The sequence below is a fragment of the Dipodomys merriami genome, unplaced genomic scaffold, assembly GCF_024711535.1.
Source record: "Dipodomys merriami isolate MVZ:Mamm:240054 unplaced genomic scaffold, mDipMer1.0.p SCAF_6, whole genome shotgun sequence".
Taxonomy (NCBI): Eukaryota; Metazoa; Chordata; class Mammalia; order Rodentia; family Heteromyidae; genus Dipodomys; species Dipodomys merriami.
Window position 1 is genome coordinate 14,842,873 of NW_027206179.1, and position 22,232 is coordinate 14,865,104.

The window sequence follows — 22,232 nt, forward strand, 5'->3', positions numbered from 1 at the left end:
TTCCAAAATGCCCTTGGCTTCTTCTGAAAGAATCATTCCAGAATGATTCCAGTCAATGCCCAATGCCTTTCCATGAAAGCCCTCTCGAAATCCAAATGAAAGTCACTGAACTATCCCAAGTCACTAATCCTCAGAGATTTCTATTCCCTCCAGCTGCTTGGCGTTTCCTGACCTTCCCTTATCTTAGCTTCTGGAGCTCAGCTAGATCTTTCATCCTGCGTTTTTCTACAGTTCACTCCAGAGCCAACTGGAAGCAAGCAAAGATGGAGTTGCCTATGGGTAGATTATTTTCCCTGTTCTAACCCCCTCCCCAAAGGCATCATTTTAAAATGTGCTAATTCATGAGAAGCATGGGGCCGGGGGAGGGGAGGCAAGGCGAAGATTACTAAAAATAAGACAAAATGATCTGTAGAAATCAGATTTGAACTCTACTGTTTTATGGCAGTATTTGTATCATTGAAATATTTTCTGACACATAATTCAGCTAAATCTGCATAATAATGAGATTAAAACTAACAGATCTGTCTGCTTCTTTTATGTTTAGGAAATGTAGACTTTAAATTTTATACATTATTTGTATTTTTAAACTTCTCTTATTCCTTAGATTGTGGCATACTCCTAATTTGAGTCCTCACTGAAATTTGTGTACTTCTGATTTCGAATGTTGAAAGGAGAATGTATCAGTATGATTAAGAGTGAATTCTATCATGTTTCAAGCATTCAGAACATGAAAAAAATAAATATCACAAAATAAGGGACTGGTAATACAAAATAAAATGGTCATTTTTAATACATCAGTAACACAAAATGAAAAATCATTGGGGAATAGAACTAGTTCTTACATCTAGTGTGGCAATGGCGATTTTCTGGGGACAGTGCCTTTGTTTCACTCGGTGCCAGGAACACTTGGGCTCCCTGGACCTTCCTGCCACCTACTCTCGCAGGCCCGGAGTAGGAACTACAAGTGTGAGCCTCCGTGCCTGGCTCACTCGGACTTTTCCAATTGCTGTGTCGCAATACACAGACAGCATTTGTAAGAGAATCATTTCGTGTGACTATATTCACACACACACACACACACACACACACACACACACACACACACACACATTTTCGTTGATGAAGTGCCAGGATGACTGAGGTCAACACAAATAAAGTGTCGATGGTTGCCCGGGAAACAATCGGGTTCATAAAAACCAATGTTCATAGACGTATGAAGAAAAATGCTTGCAAGAGTCAGCAATCCTAGGCACTGAAATCCAAAGTGCTAGGATGGCACTGTGAGTGGTCTGTGAGACGTTAGCAGACATGCGACCATCCACCTGGCCTGGGGCAAGCGTGGCAGTGGGTGGCGCGGGCATGCGCTCCAGTGTGCCCAGAGTCCCGCGCCCACGGTCTGCAGCTTCTGCTTCCCATTGGAAACACCCAGTCCCTCAGCACCCCTACCCATTAGCCGGGAAGCCTCACCCTTGGCTTTCTCACGTGGTTCTCTCAGACCTGGGGGGCCCTGATTCGAAAGGGCTGAGCTCTGTGCGCCCAGTGGGTGGATCACCCCGAAACCCGCGAGCTTGTGCGCGGGGCAGGGCCGGGCATCGCGCGCACCTTTCCACCCCAGGACTACGCCGGACACAGAGTCTTCTGATCACAGGAACGCCCCCACCCCGGGGGGAGGGTTATCCGGGAAGGAGGGGACCCCAGGATTTCCCCAGCACGTCTGTAAACTCCTAGAGCAGACGCTAAGGGGCACTAGAGCCCCGGACTGCAGCCCGCGCGCCGCCCCTGTCCGGCGCCCCCCCCCCCCCCCGCCGCCCCGCGCCGCGCGGTGGGGCGGAGGGGAGCGCCCCTTGGGGGCGGCCGATCGGCCACCACTGGGTGACGAGGCGCGGCAAGTTGGGCGCCCCGGCAAACTCGCGTCTTTCCCGCCCTCCCCGCATCTCCACGGCTCTCTTGAGCACAGGAGAACTCGGGTGGAAGTGCGTGTGCCTGGACGCAGGTCGCGGTCCCGAGCTGCTCTCGCGGACACGCGAGGATACGCGCGGACACACCATACACGCACGCTGTGCCCCGACGCCGGGCGCTCATACACACTCAGCCACGCGAGCGCGCACCGGCCCGGGGCGCAGAGAGCCCCGCACTGCGCGCGCCGCGGACAGCGGAGGTCGCGGGGAGCCCGGGGGTGGGGGACCGTGTCCGTCCAGGGGTGCCCCGCACGTGGTCAGGCTGCCAATGTCACCTCGCCCCTCCCGTGTCCTCCATCCCCCGGCTGAAGTCCATCACCCCCAGCCCTCCAGGCCTACCCAGCAGCCGGGAGGGAGGGCGACACCCCCACCTCTGGCCCCACCCGGGACCTGCGAGCGCGCGTCCTCCATCCCGGACTTTCCCCCAGCGGACACGACAGACGGGTGGTGACCGAGGCGGCCGAGGGGCGTGGCGTGGCGTGGCGTGGCGGTCCGGGGGCCGGGGCGCGCTCAGCCCCCTTCCCTCCCTCCCCACCGCGCCGCGTCCTCCGCGCCCTCCTCCCCGGGCCCCGCCGCCGTCGCCACTGCGCCAGGATGGAGAGACCTCGGCGCGGGAGGAGATGACGCACAGCCCGGCGCTCCCCCCAAAAAAGTGGCTCTCCGGGACGAAGATGGCGGCAACTTAGCCCGGGGGCCTGAAGATGACCGCGGGCTCCGGAGGCCTGGCGCAGGCGTTTCGGCCCCGAGTACTCGGGGAGGCGGTGGCGGCGGCGCCCGAGGGCAGACCCGCAGCAGCACCGGCGGCGGCGGCGGCGGGAGCGCGGGGCGGGGGGTGCGGGGCCGGGCGAGCGCAGCCGGCGGCGGCCGCCCCGACTCCGGACTCGGTCAGCGGCCGCGACACGTAGGCTCGGGCGGCGGAGGAGACGCGAGAGGAGAAGAAAAGGAAGGAGGAGGACAAGGAGGAGGACGACGACGACGACGAGGAGGAGGAGGAGGCGAGGAGGAGGAGGAGGAGGAGAGGGAGGAGGAGGAGGGGAGGGGAGGCGCGCCAGGCGCCGTCAGTGGGCAGCGGAGACGCGGCATGCCCCGGGCGGGGGACAGCGGGCTGCCCGCCGCGGGGCCATGGAGACCCGCGCGCTGACGGTGCCGGGGTGACCGGAGCCAGCGCCCCGCCACGCCACGCCGCGCCACCTAGCAGCCCGCGCCCACCCCGAGCCGCCGCCGGCCAGCGCCAGCCTCAGCCTCCCTGGCCCCACTCTCTCTCTCTCTCTCTCTCTCTCTCTCTCTCTCTCTCTCTCTCTCTCTCTCTCTCTCTCTCTCTCTCTCTCTCTCTCTCTCTCTCTCTCTCTCTCTCTCTCTCTCTTCTCCATCATTGTTCCCACTGTGCAGAGGATGGAGTCGGCTGGTGGTTAGGTCGGGATCAATTCAGATCATCCTCCCAAGCCTGGTAATATTTATGTAGGCAAAAGAGAGAGGAGAGAGAGAAAGAGAAAGAGAGGAAGAAAGAGAGAGAGAGAGGGAAAGAGAGAGAGGGGAAAGAGAGAGAGAGAGGGAAAGAGAAGGGAGAGAGGGGGGAAAGAGACCGGGAGGAGGGGAGAAGGAACTCCAAGCTCCAAGTCCATGCATCTTGAGGCCTCCCCGGCCCCGGAGCCCCCCCGGTGGAGCCGGCCCGGGCTGTGCCTCCCCAAAATATGACCAGGGGTGCCTGGATGTGTCGGCATTATGACGACCGCTTGAAGCTCTGGTTGGCTGCGCCCCGGGAGAACGAGAAGCCGTTCATCGACTCGGAGCGGGCTCAGAAATGGCGACTCTCGCTGGCGTCCCTCTTGTTTTTCACGGTCCTGCTGTCTGATCACTTGTGGTTCTGTGCCGAGGCCAAGCTGACCCGGGCCCGGGACAAGGAGCAGCAGCAGCAGCACCAGCAGCAGCAGCAGCAACAGCAGCACCGGCAGCAGCAGCACCACCACCAGCAGCAGCAGCACCGGCAGCAGCAGCAGCACCGGCAGCAGCAGCAGCAGCAGCAGCAACAGCAGCAGCCCGGGCAGCCGGAACCCTCGTGGCCCGCGCTCCTGGCGGGGATGGAGGGGGCGTCCGCGCCCGGCGCCCCGGCGGCAGCGGCGGCACACAGACTCCTCTCCGCCGCCGCCGCCTCCTCCTCCTCCTCCTCCTCCTCATCCCCCACCCTGCCCCCCTCCCCCGGAGGCGGCGGCGGCGGCAAGGGCAACCGAGGCAAGAGCACCCGCCGGAGGCAGGCCGGGTTCCCGGGGAACTCGGCCAAGCCCGTGTGGCGCCTGGAGTCGTGCTACCCGCCGGGCAGCTCGGGCCAGTGCTTCACGGTGGACAGCGCGGACTCCGTGTGCGCCCGGAACTGGAGCCGGGGCCCGGCGGGTGCGGGCCGGGCGCAGCCGCCGCCGCCCCCCGGCTGGAACCTGTCGGATTTTTACCTCTCCTTTTGTAATTCCTACACACTCTGGGAGTTGTTCTCCGGGCTGTCCAGCCCCAACACCTTGAACTGCAGCCTAGACGTGGCGCTCACCGAGGGCGGGGAGACCACCGCCTGCCGGCAGTGCGTCGAGGCGTACCAAGACTACGACCACCACGCTCAGGAGAAGTACGAGGAGTTCGAAAGCGTGCTGCACAAGTACTTGCAGTCGGACGAGTACTCGGTCAAGTCCTGCCCCGAGGACTGTAAGGTAGGAGCCGGGGCTCGGTGGGGATCTCTCTCCGCCCCCCCCTCCGCCCTTGTCCCGCACGTCTGCTATCTCCCCCTCCCTCTCTCTGCGTGCGTGGTCGGTGTGGGTCCTAAGCCACACACGGGGGGCTCTGGGCTTCTGGCTCTTGTGGTTGTTTCTCGGACTGGCAGCCCCGGGGGTCTGCGCGGCAGGTCGGCCGCTGGCTCTCTCTCAGGACCCTCGAAGAGGAGGGAAGCCCTCGGTTTTCCGTGGAGAGTGGGCTTCCTCCCAGGGGTGCAGTTGGCTGGAACTCGGAGGCAGCTCTTTGGGGATAGGGTTTGCTCCTTGGCCGGTGAGGCGAGAGCAGGGGGATGAGACTGCAGGCTGGCGGGCCCAGGGGCTCAGACAGGGCGGGCGTGGGTAGGGCCACAGACGGGGCGGATACGGGCAGGGGAGCCTGGCCTTGTGTCTTGAGACCGACTTCACTCCCGGCTCCTCCAAGAGTGACATCATGAAGTTGGCCGCCCCGGGAGAAGCAGAGGAAGTGCGGCTGGTTGTGTAGAAGAGCGACAACATTTACGAGTTATTCCAAGCATACCTCTGGTCCAGTCCGTCGGACGGGCGCTCAGGGCCTACCTGATCTTGCATCTACACCCCCTAAGCTCTCTGTTCGCCCTTAGAGGTTTGTATAGCCTTTGGTTCAAGACCCATCAAAAGTTAAGACGTTGACATTAGGTATCTAGTGATTGATTAGCAGTGATAGGTTACTCAGTCAAAGACCTTATGTAATTACTTGGATGAATTCATTGATGCTATGAATTATAAGTTGCCTAATACCTCCAAGCCGGTTATTAGGTTCAAGATCTTCCTGTTGAAAGAGGAATGTGACCTTCGCTGGGTAACAAAGGGGAAATGGATTTCAGATTCTAAGAATTGGTGTAAATAACCCTGGGCCACTGAAGAGGGTACTGTCCATGGTGCTGAAACTCGATTCGCAGGGCTAGTGTGGAAGAAGAGGACACTGTAGTGACCTTTAGTGGCGGGAGGTGGGGGGGGGGGTGGGGGAGGATGATAACAGAATCTCTGTTAACCTCTACTCCCTCTCCCAAGAGATAACTTATTAAAACCCTTGATGAAATAGTATTACTTGTCAAAAGAAATAAGACAGCTCACTTTCCCTCTTCCATGTCTTTGCTAAACCTTACACAGCAGAGCAGCAGGACCCTTGTCTCATTTGCCTTGGCGACTGGGAAAATTCAACTATGGGGGATATAGGATCACAGGGGTCTGTGATGCTTCAACAAGAGAACTTGGTGGAGGGTTCCCTATTTTAAATGAATGTAACTCAAGGCCCGTATTTTACTTTGGGTTCACTAATTGTGCTTTTGACAAGTCAAACTCGGGCTGACCTGGTTTTATTAGCAGTAAGTCCAGAAGCACCTTGGAAGTCATCATTGTGAGTCTGTGTCATTGATGGAGATTCCAGTATATATTGTGTATAAGAGAGGTAGTAATAATTTGAATCTGTAAAATCCCCTTCATGTAAGCTCTTGAAATTTCTAGCAATTGCAACTTGCATAGCTCATACTTAAAAGAGTCTGCATTGTCAACAGACTGCAGCATATTTTTAAATACCTCAAGTTTATCTTTGTTCAAATGTCCAAACAAACATTTAAAATGTTTTGCTTCCCCTTGACCCAGATTAATTCTCAGCATGACGCTTGTGACACTATAAAATAAATACATTGTAAATATATTTATAATGTTACGGAACACATCAGAATTGTGTTTTTGTATAAAGTTGTTGTTAACTACATATACAAAAGTACATTATAAAAATCCAAACTCCTTTAAAATTTCTACTTTATTCTGAAAAGTAAATGTAGATGTTTTAGTTTCGCAATACCATACAAAGTTTATTTACTGCTACATCCTGTAAATGTTTCCTGGTGGTAGAAGAATCATTTTTTTTTTGGTCAGTTGGAAACATGTGTTTCGTAATAGCCATTTTCAAAAATCACAATATCAAATTAAAGTGATAGTGTTCTTGGCTTAAGATTCACAAATCAGCTGGTTATATGTAGAAAGAAAATATAAGCAGAGGCCCTTAGTTTAAGGTATAATTTCCCTATTTTGATTCTGAAAAAAGGCACAAACATGCCCATTACAAACTGCAGCACATGGTTTACAATGTTTTATGTTTTCTTTGCAGATTCTGTCTGTGTCGCTTTCTGACCACTTTTGCTGATTTCCAACATAACTGTAATTATGAAGTGGTTATCATCAGGAGCCTTGTTCAAGATACACGTTTTATGCAAAATTTTCGACTTTTAAGGCAGCACTAAAATCATTAGATAGATGAAAAGTAAATGCACTACCTCTATTTAATTGGTAATATATTCATAAAAACAAGGATATATTTATTAATATAGTTGTCAAAGATGTAGAGATAGGATACTTAAAATCATATCAACACTACCAATTAGTGTGTTTTATATTTTAGGACCAATATAGTAACATTTTTTATACTTGAGTATAATTAAATGATTGATTTGATTATTTCTAGCTTTTTAGAGTTAGGATGTATTGTCATGGTCTATCTTCATAGTCTCTCCCATGGAAAATTGACATATTTACAATAAAATACATTAACTAATTCTTGTATAAATTCTAAAGAGCTGTTGATCAATTTTTATTAAAAAAAAAACTTAAAACAGATCCAATAGAATTACAGTTCCTGAAGCCAGGTGTGATGACACAACCTCATAATTCCAGCACTCAGGTGAGAGATGAGGATGTCAAGTTTGAGGCCAGCCTGTACTACATAGAGAATTCTAAGCCAAAATGTTACATAGTGAGACACAGCCTCAAAACACAAAATAAGAGAAACAAATACAAGATAATATGGCCTTGAATTTACAGTATTGAGAATCAAATACAGCAAATTTAACTTGAGTAAACTTTATATCATATCACAGGATTCATTTGAACCTGATAATAATTTTAATATTGTGGGAAATAGCTGGAATAATTCTAATGAGTGAATATCTGCATATATGGGGAATTATTGAACAAAACTTGTTGCATATCTTTCTTGTCCTTCTTCATTTAAGCTGGAATGTTTTATGAATTAGGCAGCAACAATTTTAGCAATGATTTTTCCTTTAGTTTGTGGCGGTATTCAAAATAATAACTTGATATATAGTAAGAATTTGACAAATATGTCAGTCTTCAAGTTGGCAGGCAATATGAAACATGCAATATTTGCAGCTAAAAAATTTAGAAATGTCTATCATCTTCATGCTTTCAATATTTTTTCTCTTACATATGGAACTCTTCAGCTCCCAAGTGTGTTAGTAAATAAATACTATGGAAACAAAATATTTAGGGATGCAAACTTTTGTGTTCTAGGCAACCTTTCTAGTCCCTGGTAGCTTTACTTATTCAAGATGCTCTCAGATAAATGATCAGTGAAAGTGGGTTTGAGATTAATTTATAACATAGGTCATTGCAACTTTGGCCTTTGGTCACCTGAGCATAAATTCTAGTCTTGATACTGTCAAGAACACATGCATTTTCACATTGTTACTTTTTATAATGTCATTTGGAAGCAATTTATATTGCTTATTTCTGCTTAACAGACATCAGCCACAAGGTCATCTGGTGGATATCAGGGACCTGTAACTATCACTATATTTGAGACTTTCTTATTAAAGACACTGTCCACATGTCCCTGTTGGAGCAGGCAGAGTTTGGGTTACATAACATGCAGTTTGAAAAAAAAAATCCTTATTTATTTTAGTGTCATACATTATAGATTTAAGGGAAAATCAATATCCTCTCCATTCTTTCCATTAAAAATTGGGAACCTAAGATATCATTTCACTGTTGATTAAGTGCTGCTGTACAGATTATGTCATGTAGAGCACACAACCACAAACACATCTCTTTTGCATCTCCCTCCTGTATGATTTCTGCATCTACGTACAGTCGAATGGCTTTTCTACAGGTTTGAGTAGCAAGGCCAGGAAGCATGATTACTGTAGCTACAAATACGACAATTTATAAGGGCAAAGGTGTTATTGTAATTATTTTCATGACTCAGATTTATGCTTATTTGTGTATGTTTGTTCTTTATAACTGCTGGTTGAGATTATTTTGTGCTTAAATGGAAACACCCAACATTCTGCCTTCACATCAAATGCCTATTGTGTTACAGAGCAAACAATAAATATTTTCGCTTTGGACTTGCAACTGTGTCAGATTTGCAGCTATATAGGGCGTAACCTAAATGCTGGCATGTGCTCGTCTGAATCACTTTTATTAGGTGAGGTCAGTGTCTGCATATGCAGTTGAGTTAGAGTGCAGAGGTAATGGGACAAGAGGAATCCTCAGGCTTGTAAATCACAGCCCACTAAGACAATCTTTCTTGCTGGATTAAACAGCTGAGAACACATATAACACAGATAACAGTTTCAAAGAAAGAATTGTTTTAGGCAGAATTATTTGAACTAATTGCTTGAATTTCTCCATTTAAACAAAAGCTATCTTATGTTCTTCCAATTTCATGATGACTAGACACCAAATACTTTGTCATTTAATATTGGTTTGTTATCATAAAGCTTTTTCTTCAATATCAATGAACTCAGACCCTCACCCTGGAATTTCCTGGGGATCTTTGCAAATAGTGAGGCGTAGGAGCCCTGTTCCTAGAGATGCTGCTCTCATGGATCTGGTATACCCCTGCTGGTGGTAGGTTCTGGTGAGGTTGAGGATCAGTGCTGTGATGAGAAGTGAAAACTAACGAGTTCCCCCTGAGAGAAGAGCATGGGTGTTTTGTGAAAATACTGACAGCAGTCAACACAGGTCCAGAGAGGACAGGGGACAAGAATATATGCAGGGACTAGAATGAGGAAGTAGATTAGAAGGTGTAGACTGGATGGCAGGGTGGGCAGGAGATAGCTAGGTAGCAGGCCAGAATTTCATATGTTCAAAGATGGTGCTGTTGATTGAGTTTCTCTTGCTGAATTGAGTTGTTTCACTGCTGCTCAACCCCTGTGCTGAATGCAGGGGCACAGAAATTAAGTGGCTAATAAACATCTGATTAGAGGAACTCCTGCCCCATTTTACTTCTAATTTTATTATATTCCACTGTTAGCATAATTTAGACATTTTCAAAGGTGCATAGCTGATCTTAGGAGAAAATTCATTGTAACATTTGTAACATTTCACCTGACTCACAGTTATTCTTTCTTTATCTGGTTACTTCTTTAAATCTAGAAAGTTGCTCTTTTTTATTTCACTGAATTGACAAGCCATAGCTTCTTCTTTGACTTAACTTCTATAACATATCTAGATGGCATCCATGGAGTTTTGGTGAAGGTACAAATGAGTAGATATTCACATATGTTAACCAAGCTTAATTTAAGAATTAAGTTTAAAACAAACATATTATTCTGCATAATGTAGGTATTATTTTATTATTCTTTTCAATTTTAGGTTATAAGATGCTAAATTTTATTATAAATCATATATAATAATAAGTTATTATATATAACCCACATACAACTTCCTCAATAAGATATTCTAGTTTGATTTGCTTCTTTAATCCTCCAAACAAGGGCTGTTTACCTGTGTCCTCATTAACGTGCATGGGAACATTTCATTCTTAGATGTTTAAAGTGTTGAAATATAATTTTTATTTCCCCTGGCCTGTGTCTCCTTTGACACATGTACAAACAAAGGTAAGATGGCAAAAGTCCCGCAACACAGGCATCATTCATGTCTGTTTAAGATCTACTCCTCTGGGCAAGAGTGAATGAAATAATAACTTGGAGGTTCATAGGTGAGGATTTGTATGATAGCTCCTCCATCCTTCACAACAGGGAAAATGGGTTTTATCCAAACCATGAAAATGTTGACTTTTCCTCTCAGCTTTCTCCCCTGCTTGTACAGGGGCCTTCTTGCTGACCCCTGGCTGTGCCATTGCTGTTCCGTGGATGTGTCCTTCTCTGCTATTGGAATCTATGTCTCAGGGCCTGTGTCCTACAGGGAACCCACAGCTCAGAATTCTTTGTCTTCCCTGTTCTTCCTTTTGAGTGGTCTGTCTCTTCATACTGAATTATTATCATTGCATTTGTCTTTTGGGAGAGGCAATTAAAATAAGGTGTAAAAGAGCAAAGATGACCAGGTATAATTCACAGAAAATGACTTGAGTCACTCAAATTTAAATGCTGGACTTGGCATCAACAGTAGCTAGCAAAGTTTAGAGCCTTATAGAAATCAGGAACGCTCCTCATGTCTACACCGGAGAAAACGTGCCACAAATTTCACAGTTGAGAGAAGCAAGAACAGGAAAAGCAGAATGCCCCCAGGTCATAACAGAGTTGGAATATCAAATACAACATTCACCTTAAATGTTTTCTCTTTCCTTTTGGTTTTTAGCATCCACAAGCATCCCAAAGCATTACATTAGTATAATAAGAAGTCCATGAATACTTCTCACATGGTTTACTTCTTCTATTTGCTATGAGTTTTTCATTGGACACATTTTGTAGATGACGTGGCAAGCTAAGAGGACAACATTTAGAGTCCGGGGCAGCTGGACAGAGGGCCAGGTACAGCATTTTGAAGATGTAAGATGCACGGCTGAGTGGATGGTTGGATTTCACACTTGGGGCAAGTCACAGCAAGCATTTGTATAAACTTTGGTGAGACGAAAGGAAACTTTGGAGATGTAAGGTATTTCACACTGAATTGGCAAGTTCAGCAGCTGAGGATATGAGAAAAATGACATGGACTAGGTTATCCCACAGTTCTGGGGAATGAGTCTATGATCAAGGAGGTTACAGACTGGTTCTGGCGAGGGCTTCATTCCTGGATAATGGCCCTTTTTAATTGTATCCCACACAGTCTTTCTTATGAAGACTGGTACGAAGGGATATTCCCATCTCTGTATAAGGACCTCAGTCCTCTTGGGGTACAGACCTGCCCTGAGGACCTCACTTCATCTTTTTGAACTCTTTCTAGAACCCATTTCCAAGTAGTCACTTTGAGGAATAAAAGTGCCACACAGACATTGGGCAGGAGTAGGGACTGGCTTAATCTGTACTATGCAATAAGATAAATGAGAAGGACGAAGGAAGTATGTCTGGAGCAACACTGATCATTGACTTTAGACAATCTCCCATTCCATGGTCAATTTTAACTTTCAGTATCTGTGTGGTAAAAATACCAGCACGAGGATTTTAATCAGCTTGGTTTAAGATGATGTGTTTTTCTCAAAAATTAGCTTAGAATAAATTCCAGTTGTATTTAATTTTAATTTGCCAACAATGTAATTGCTACTGCACATTACTGGTAGCAATTACATTGAACGGGAAATTCTACGTGATGGCAGGGCTAAGGACGTGGAGAAGAATTGGGGGGAGATTTCTGAAATCTACACTCCAACATTTAAAGGTTAGTGGTATGTGGAAGGGATGTCTGAATCCAGCTTGATAAAACATGAAACTGGACAAATGTAGATCCACTTAGGAGATAGGAAGCACAAGAGAGAGCATGGATTGTGACTGAGATCGGTATTTGGGCAAGGAGAAAATTGTTGGAGCTAAGGCTAGGGTAGTGTACCACTGGAGTAGCGCGAGTGGGCGTGAAATGTAGATTTGGTCTGGCAGCCGTGGGCACAGATTTATGTGATTCAACAAAAGTGGATAATGTCAAGAGAATGCGAAAGATGAATCTTGAGGAAGAACATTTAAGTCTGAAAAGAGACCATGGGCAGACTGAGAAGAAACAAAGAATGCAGAGAAGAAAAAGAGAGAGGGGAGGGGTAAAGCTGTGAGGCAGTGATGATTTGAAAGGCCTAGGATGCTAAGTCAGCTTTCCTTTACTGTCACAAGCACTTCCGATAATGATGTTAAGAAGACAAGACATGTTGGCTCAATGTGTCAGAGGTTTAGTCTGTGACTGGTTAGTCTGCTGGCTTGGGGACAGTACTGGCCACAGCTCATATCAGAACCGCGTCGCTGGGACATAGACAAAGAACAGAGGAGGCACTCTAATACAAACACAAATTCCAGCTAGGCCTCGCCACTTAAACTTCCATTACTTTCTAATAGTGCCAGCTTGGGGACCAGGGTTTTACTGCGCGGCTTCTGGGGAACTTTCCAGCAAAATGGCGAGAAAGATACAGAACCAGTGAAATGTGCTCCCCATTACAGAAAAGACATGTAGGAGGAAGGTGTCCTATAGGTCCCTGCATTTGGAGCTTACATGTTGGTGACCTTACAAGAATGGTTGTGAGAGAATGGCGAGAAGTGAGACCAAAATGATGCATTAAGGTATGGCTTAGAACTAAAGCATAGAGGCAAGTCCAAATTACCCTTTCCCTAAGTGTGGCACTGCAAAGAGAACATAGTACATGGGGGAAGTAGATGTGAGTGTGAGGAAAGAAATGATTGATGATGAAAAGGACTTCACAATAGTTGTTACTGCTGATCTGACGTCCAGATGTCAGTGAGGGATGGACGAAGTCAGATTCAGTACAATTAATGGTGGTGGCAGCTCCAGAATACATCTTGTAGATGCTATGGTGCCTCCCAAACCCTTCCTTTCGTCACTTGTTTTACATAAACACAAGGATTTACTTTCAAGATTTTAGGAAGTCAATTGTCTCACCTAGATCATAGGTAGAGAGTTCTTAAGACCTATGGGAAAGATTAGACAAATTAATACTGCCCTGATGTGAGATATTGTATCAAATATCTGGTAAACAACACTCATGAGTTTGATAGTCTTTGTATTATATGTAGGGTAATCCTGATTTGTCACATCTGCATTCATCCTGTTTCTCTGGAATCATGACTAAATCATTGAATGACTAATTATTGAATGATTCTAGAATAAAATAAGCTTTTTCAGATTAAAACTTGTCCATGCTGAGTCTTAGAGTAAGTGGATATTAGATGACCTAAACAAAGGTGCGTGGGCCACTTTTCTCATAGCCTTTCAGAGGAGACAAATGGAGATGACTTTCTCAGCCTCCCCCTCTCCTCTGGTAGATGGGAAGACCTAGTCCTGGGGGAAGGGTGGGATGAGGTAGTTCATTCACGGGTCTCCAGATTTCTTTTCAAAGATGAGACCTTTGTCTACACATCCGCATCCCGGTTTTGTATCGCTTTTGTTGTTCCGTTGTTGCTGGTGCACCCCACATTCCTACTTCGTTCTGATGAAAGAGGGGCAGGAAATAAGAGTCTTAGCCCTGAGCCAGAACCACCAGATGTGGCAAACATGACCCAGACACAGACCCAAGTCCAATCAGGGCAAAAGGAAGACTGCAGGCTGTGCATGCCTGGTGAATTACAGTGCTCTCTGTGGGAGAGCAAAGGCGCAGACTAAAAACAGGGCTCCTTAGCTGGTTGGGCCTCATCGTGGGGAAGGGAAGCTTTCCCACCAGGACCTCCTTATCTCCCGGGGTGACTTTGAGGCTCCTTGTGTAGGTGCTTCAGGCAGAGAGATCTTACGAAAGGAAGATTGGGCTGGGATGTAGCTCAGTGGCAAAGCGATTGCCTAGCAAGTGCAATGTCCTGGGTTCGATCCCCAGTACCAAAAAAGAAAAGACAAAAAAAAATACAGTTAAAAAAAAAACCCAAAACCAGAAAGGAAGAAGATTCTCATAAAGTAGCCCATTCTTTCCAGAAGCACACAGGGCTGCCCGGGGTGCTGAGGAAAGGTGCAGTGGGAAAGAAGCTGCTCATTCTCCAGGACGCTTCAGGACACACAGGCAGGACTGATCGCTAATGTGCCACCCCAGACCCCACACCCTCCAGAAGAAGTGGCCCTATACAGAGGATGTGCTTACTGCTGGGCACAATAGTAAAATTCAAACCAGAGAACCTTTTTCTTTCTTATTTATTATTTTATTGTCAAGGTGATGTACAGAAGGGTTACAGGTACATAAGTAAGGCAATAATTAGAACATTTCTTATCAAACTTGTTGCCCCTTCCCTCATTTTTCTTCTACTTCCCCTCCCCCCCTCCCTAGCAAGTTGAACTATTTCTCTGCTTTCTAGTCAGTGCTTACCATTCTGAATCGCTACACGCACAACCTGGTTCTTCTCCTTGTGATCAAAGGGAACTAAACATGGCTTCAGCCATATTTGAGCATTGTTTTTGTTATTTCAAATGCCAAGAATGAATTCTTTTCCTCTGCAGTCAGCAAGGCCCCAGGAATGCAGGGAAGGGAGCCTTTGTGGACTCCCTCTGTACTGCCACTTCTGTTCACACAGGAATCCATTCCCACAACCCAGTTCTTCGTGAACACTCTCAACAGAATTGAATCCATTCCCCCTCATGGAACTTCACTTGTTGATCCCAGGTCCTGTGCTGACAACGTGAACTCCCTTAGACCTTGCCCCTACCAATCCCAGACCATGCCCCATCAGACAGGTTTTGTCAGCAACTTCTCTAAGGCTCACAGAAGTTCAGACACGTTCCATGTATCCCCCCAGTGGAGTATGGCATAGCCAGAGTGCCGCGGTAGGAATATCTGGCTCTTGCTCTCATAAGTATATTCAACTATTATATCACACTGCCCATACTGCCATCAGTTTTTATGTAGTCTTAGGCTTATCTGTCCTCTGGGTGGAAGACAGCAGGTATGATGCACTTGGCATCATCTTGCCACTTGAGGGATAGGCAAGGTCCTAAGGATCAGGAGGGTCCAGATTCCAATGGCTGTTCCACTAGCTCTTCTCACACAGGCCGGGTCTGTCCATTCCCAGACTTGCTGAAAGGAGGACCAGAAGGAGCACTTATGGGGCCTGTCAGGTGCCTCATCCAGGTCTCAGGCTAGGCTGAAGAGCGACGGCTTCACTCTGCCCAGGCTACCTCGCTTACTGCCTGCACACTTAGCTGGTGGAAAGCACAAATCAGATTACCCTTCTGACCTCCATAATTGGTGTCTAAACCAAGATGATCGTTTCCTAGGCTGGATCAACAGATGGGCAGAGATCTTGAACTTTGTTTTCAGATAGATAATTTTTTTTTCTCTCTAAGGCACTGATGATAAATTCTACCTCAGGGATCAGATCAGCTGTGCCAGGCTATCTGGAGAAAAACAAATGCTTTTCTAAAGGTCAACCTGAAACTTAAACCATTTAAAAACAGGGTTCTCCTGCATGTGCTGCATACAAGTCTGGTTGTTGTGCGCCTTCAGGCAGGAGGTTGGTGGACAGGTGAACGTTCTGAGAATCCTACAGTAGAAAATAAACAGGGAAGGCATGTGCAAATGTAAATGATCTTGGTGTTCATGTGAGTGTTTACATCTCATCGATTTTGGGGGGTTGGCAAATTATGATGGGTTTCATATCTGTGCTATTTGTCTCAGGGAGTTTCTAAATAAATGTTAAGAAGTGAAGAGTCACATAGAAAAAAAGAATCCTTTCATGTCGTTTCGGGTTTGACTTTGTAAACCAAATGCTCATTTGTATTCAATGTTTTTGAACCCTAGACTGAACAAAATTGCTGTCCATATAGTTTGGCTCCATGGTGGATACACAGGACATTTAGAGTTTGAATTTTCACAGTTGTCAACTGTTTGGTCAATGCTTTGCCTTCTCCAGCAATGAACTGGCTGTCTGAAATGATTAAAATAACTGACCCGACGAAGAGTTTCATCACTTTTATGACTTAGTGAGTGAAACAAATCAATCGTATCATTCTTTCATGTGACATTTAACTTAAAACAGCTATTTATCTTTTTAAAAAAACTGAATTGGGGATTGAAACCATGATTTTATGCATGCTGCATTCTTACACTGAGCTGGTCTCAAACTGGATCCTTCTGCTTCTGCTTCCTGAGTGCTGGGATATATATATATATATATATATATATATATATATATATATATATATATATATATCAAAAACAGTACCCAACTTCTTTCCTCTTTTCATGTATTTTACTTAGTCTTTGAAGAATGAATTTCTCATTTCCAAGTAACTTCAAAATCTGTATAAAGAAATCATATTAATTATTATATTGTCTCAGACTTTCTATTGTACATTGAAAGTAATTCAAATGTATTCATCCATTTAAATTTCAATTATAATATTAGGGGTTTTGTGAATTATACACTGGGTTATTTTCATAAATTTAAAAAAAAATCTTTTAAGGGTTGATATCTTTGATATTCTCCTATTGATTCATTTTTATAAAAGGGAGACTCTAAGCCTTAATCCTCCCCAAAGGTAGAAACTTTAAATGAAGCGCTAATTAAAGATGTAGTTTTATTTGTTTTTCCTAACTTCCCCTAGTTCTGTGGCAGCAGAGGAGATGCAAAGAAATAACAGAAAACTACCCTGGGGACAAAAACAAAGGTTCGAAAGACCAATTTTCTTATTATCTTTTTTTGTTGTTGTTGAGTACCTGTCAGAAATCTGGTAAATCCTTGTCTAGAAAATGGACTCAGTTATTCAATATTACACTTTAGATTGATATTGAATTTTCTCATAATGTTCACATTAAGCCAACAAATGCAAAAGCTGAGAAATGAAAGCACACAACTTTTACAACTTGCTTGGCATCATCCAAAAGCATTGTAGCTAGTGGACCTTTGGAACACTCAGCATTGTTTTCTGCATAAAGATTGGGGTAGATAAACTAGAAATCTTACTTTATATGAAAGTAGTTTGGTTTAATACAAGTAAATTACAGAGATAGTTTAACATTTGAAAAATTCTGGGCAAGATAAAAATCTTGAAATGAACTATAAATAGATGAAGGAATACATAAAGTGATTTGGAGAGTTCCTGAGTTCTACCATGTTGTCATTGTAGTTTGTTGCCATTCTAAGCTCATTCATGTGGCTGTCGACCTGTTCTTATTCTTCTGTGTTTCATACCAGGGTCATTCTGCTGCATTCCGTGGAGTGAATTATTAAGACAATTCCTAAGGGGCTGTTTATCTAAGTTCTCTGATTTCTCCAGTTAATGTTGAGAACCATTTCAGGAGCAGCCTATGGCTGTTGTTGAAGAAACAGTCAACTTTGATGGACTGAGAATTCTTTGCAGTGGAGAGAACACTGCATTTTCTCAAAACCAGTGCTGTGACTGTTTGCAAAGCATGTGGTAATTGTTGTCCTGACACACTAACGGATGCCATATGAAGAACATTTTAATATCTTAATTTGTGCTCATTTCCTCTGGGAAATCATTTTGTCATACCATTTTTGTGTCCTACATGGAAAAAAAGGACCATCCTGAAGGGACAAATGAATATTGCTCTTTAAAAATAGATCTTTAGTGGAAACTGTTCTTGGATAATTTGAGCCCTGTTATTATATGGCAATAGTAATTTAGTCAGTGAGAGAAAAGATATCCCACAGTGCACCTAGTTACAGAAAGGACTAAATAAGTATGCACTTTGTCATGTGTGACTCAGGCAGGGAAATGGAAAATGTACAAAATTTATATCTACGCAGGATGATTACTAAAGCAAGAAAAGAAGTAATCTGAGGAAAACTTCAGTGAGTATTTGCTTTTTCTTCCCAGATGCATGGGGGTGAGGAACAAATGACAGGACATGTAAATCTCTTAACCCTAAAGCTCCTGTGCTCCAATCCTGTTAGTGGGAAAAGATCTCAGCAACAGACTTTCCTGTCTAAATGTTCTCACTTTTAGCCTTTCAGAGACAAGTACACAGGTCTTTGAAATCTGACTGTCCTGAAATTTCCCCTGAAGTCATCCTGCTGGCCTGCATATGATGATTTTCCTTTAAAATACAGTAGACTCTAAGTCAGATAATTACAAAATACCAGTCTTATAAATATGTTGTTTGATATCTTTGTTGTTGAACAACAGAGCTTTTGATATGGAAAATATAAACACAGTATTTTATTTGAACATGCTTCTTTATGGCTAATTATGGGTTTGAAAATAATAAACAGCACTATAATTACTCCATAGCTTGGAATGGGGGATGTGTGCTTCCTTAATCTGGCCACTTAAATGAAGAAATAGCTGTTCATCTGTGATCCTTTCCAGAGAAGCAATTTTAGGACTAATGTTGATTGTTTTCTAAATTTAAAAGATGGCAGGAATAGGCATTCCTGTTTGTTGCTGATTAGTTAATGAGTTTGAAGAAACTGAAAATATCTAACATTACCATGTTGGATAGAAAGATTAAGAAGAGATTGTGAACAAAAAGATTCGGCTTAACATTTAAAGCCAAAGACTATTTTACAGAGTGACTGAAAGAAAATTTTGCTACCCAATCAACTGTGTAATAGCATATATACTTTTTTTCTTTATTAGAAGATTCTATTCGAATAACTTACTTAGGATGTCTAGAGCACCAAAAGAGGTCTGAGGGTTGAACACAGGCTTTGTGCTCATCGGAGACCCATTTCCATTCATTTTTATTTCAGCTATTTTTTAAGATAGGGTCTTACTTCATGTCAGAGCCATGACCCTTCTATTTATCTTTCTATCACCATAGCTGGAACAACAGGTATGCATCTCTTTGCCAACTTTGTTATTGAGTAGAGTTTCATGAGTTTTGTTTTTTGTTTTTTTGGTTTAGGGTGGTTGAAATTGAGACCCTCCTAGCCTCAGCTTCCACAGAGTTGGGATTACAGGCATGTAGGACCACACTCAGCTATTGAGTGTGTGTGTGTGTGTGAGAGAGAGATCTTTTCAATTTTTGCCCAAGTAGGACTTGAACTGTGATTCTCCAAGTCTCTGTCTCCCAGATTATTAGGATTACAGACATGAGCCACTAGCCTGTCGAACAGCAAAATTATTATTATTGAGAAGTTATCTACATAGATCAAGTAGTCAAAAAAGCAATCTAGCCCACTGGCAATGTGTTTGAAAATATCACTTTGCACACTACATGCATACAAGGACATATTTAATTATAAACTCTTTTTATCAACCATTTAAAGTTTTAAAGGAAAAAATATTACTAAAGAGATTAGCTTACAATTTTTAACAACATGTGTGGATAGCTCTCCTATAATTTAAATTCTGTTCATATATGCTAGACCATATCTAAGGCTATTCGTTCTTTTGCATTGTTTTCTTGTCATTATTAAGTTGCACGAAACCCAGTGCTTCTTTGTCAGTGTCACCCTGACACCTTTCCCAGGGTCAGGAATTATGGCTGCATCACTTTTGTCTAGTTACATGGGAAGAAGGAAAGAAAGAAAGCAGGGTGTTTGTGGTGGTTATAAAACAAAAGTAGATTCCTCCAGTACTACGCCCAAATATGCCTGGCCTTGCTTGTGACAGCCTCAAAAGCTCACATCAACACGAGGCTCTGTGACTTCTGGCATAGGTGAGAGGCAATTATGCTTTTGCGATGTTTTCTGGGAAGTGTGCCCTTGAAGCCTTGGGCTTTGATGTAAAATGTTCAGCCCACCCAAGGCTGCCATATTGAGAAAGTTCAACAACACAGACAGCTTCAGCAGCACCTCGCTTCTGTTTCTTCCTACAGTAGATGCAGAAATGTGCATAAGACGTATGTCATAGCTGCAAAAGCTATGGCCCGATATGAACAGTGCCGTGGGGGGAGAGAGAGAGAGAGCAGAATGCTCTGGTGATTTCAGGTAGACAAATTTCCTGGATCACACAAATATGCTTTCCTGTGGATCCGTGTAGGACAAGTAAAATGAAAAACTACTGTCATAAAGACCAATGCATCAAAACATATCTGCTGATGCTTTTAAAGGAAAAAGAAGTCCTAAGACTGAATTATCTGGGAAACTTCGTTGGAAATCCTCATATTTTGGTGGTGTTGTTTAATCAAGAAAGCGTAGTGAACTAGTCCTCTGGAAATTGGCTTGTTTACATTTGCAGCATCAAACATTTCCAAGTGGGCAATTATCATAATATTCTCTAAGCCAGAGTTTCTACAGTTCTTTTGGAAAAAGTAGTACACTTTCATGAAAATATTAAAAATGTGTGCCTGTGATCATGTTATGATATGGTCACAAACCACACTTTGGAACATGCAACATGTATTTGTGCGAATTTCCATGCTCAACCTGCTTAAAATATTGTGCAAAGAACAACAAAGAGGGGGTAACAATGCTCGACAAGAAATGTACTCATTGTCTTACTTATGTGACTGTAACCCCTCTGTACAGCATCTTTACAATAACATTAAATTTAAAAAGCCAAAATTCTTGGAAATCACCAAAGGAAACCCTGTTATGCTATCATTAAAAGGCATTACTTAACACATGGGTAGACTAGAAAGAGGAATTAATATATTTCATGAAAGAATAGAACATCAGTTCTTTAGATGACTTAGGAGACTTTTTTATTAAATAGGCTGGCCACGGTTTTTCAGAGGTAATTCTAAAATGAGACTAACATATTTATTTCCTTCTTTATCTTTAGACTAAAGAGAAACAGCTTCCATTTTTTCTTGCTTAAAAGGTAAGAGGGTTTTATTGTATTTGTTACCAGTTGCTGCATAACAAATCACCACATTGAAATGTATAGCAGCTGTGTCTATGATTACATTGTTTTCCTGTGTCAGAAGTCCTAACAAAGTTTAACTGTCCTCAGGCATGGCCAGGGTTAATTTAGAAGTCTACTGAAGGAAAGGTCAGCTTCTAAGCTCCCAGCAATAGCAGAATTCTCTCAGTGCAGACTCTCAACCTGAGTATTGCAGCGCCTTCTGTCTGGTGGTTGGTCCGCTGCATGCGGCCATGTGGTCCCCTCTAAAGCATCTCACATTCTGGAAGCTTGTTTTCTTAGAGGCAGCAAGGGAGAGAGTTTCTCAGCAAGACAGATGTTTCATTCTTACATGGCATAATTATGAAAATGATGTCGCTCATCTTTTCTGTATTCTGTTTGCTAGAAGCAGCTCACAGATCTGGAACAACCATTCAGTGGGAGGGAATGAGACAAGGTGGTGAACAGCAGGAGGTATCCTGGGACACCTTAGAAACCATGTTCTCATCCATTACTTTCAAAAGATCTATCCACTGCATTGTTCTTTAGGCCATTAGAGATAATGTCACATAATTTAAAATCATCTCAGGCACTGATACATGTTTACTTTTGTTTCATGCTGTCCACAAATCTAGAAATATTTGATAAATAATTAACTTACAATTGTAAGAGACCAAAATTTTTAAATACAAATAAGTTTATACAAATGCATTTTACTGCAGGGACATAGGTAAATAGAATTTAGTTTGGCATATGATGCCTAGAAGAAATGGAATTCTAAATTAATGAAATGGAAGCTTTTCAAGTTTTCGTCTTTCAAAATTATTTATGCATAAAATCAATTCTGATATTTGCCTTGAAATACTTTTTTTCATTTAAGAAACTTGCTGTAATTATAGAATAATAAATGTTACATAATAACATTTGAAGAATACAATCTGTTTTTCTAAAAATGTAGCTTGAGATAACTTAATGACTCTTTGGAACTTGCAGTTTCTAAGTGGTGACTTATCACTCTCATAACAAGATTGACTTATTTAGAACAGGACAGTAATCTCATATGCCTACTTAGTCATCCATAGAAATCTCTCTTGTTTGGAAAGCTGCCATGATAACAAATTCAGATTAAAGGTTT

General features: G+C 43.8%; 1 protein-coding gene across 2 annotated transcripts in view; it reads left to right on the top strand.

Annotated features, from left to right (window-relative positions):
- The first annotated feature begins 2,993 nt into the window (after nt 1–2,993).
- Nalf1 (NALCN channel auxiliary factor 1) overlaps nt 2,994–22,232 on the top strand; it is a 455,112-nt gene continuing 435,873 nt past the window's right edge. For both annotated transcript variants that reach the window (XM_070002634.1, XM_070002635.1), the window contains exon 1: nt 2,994–4,651. In XM_070002634.1, coding sequence (XP_069858735.1) covers nt 3,650–4,651 — 1,002 coding nt within the window. In that variant the 5' untranslated portion in view covers nt 2,994–3,649. The remainder of the gene's footprint in view (nt 4,652–22,232) is intronic.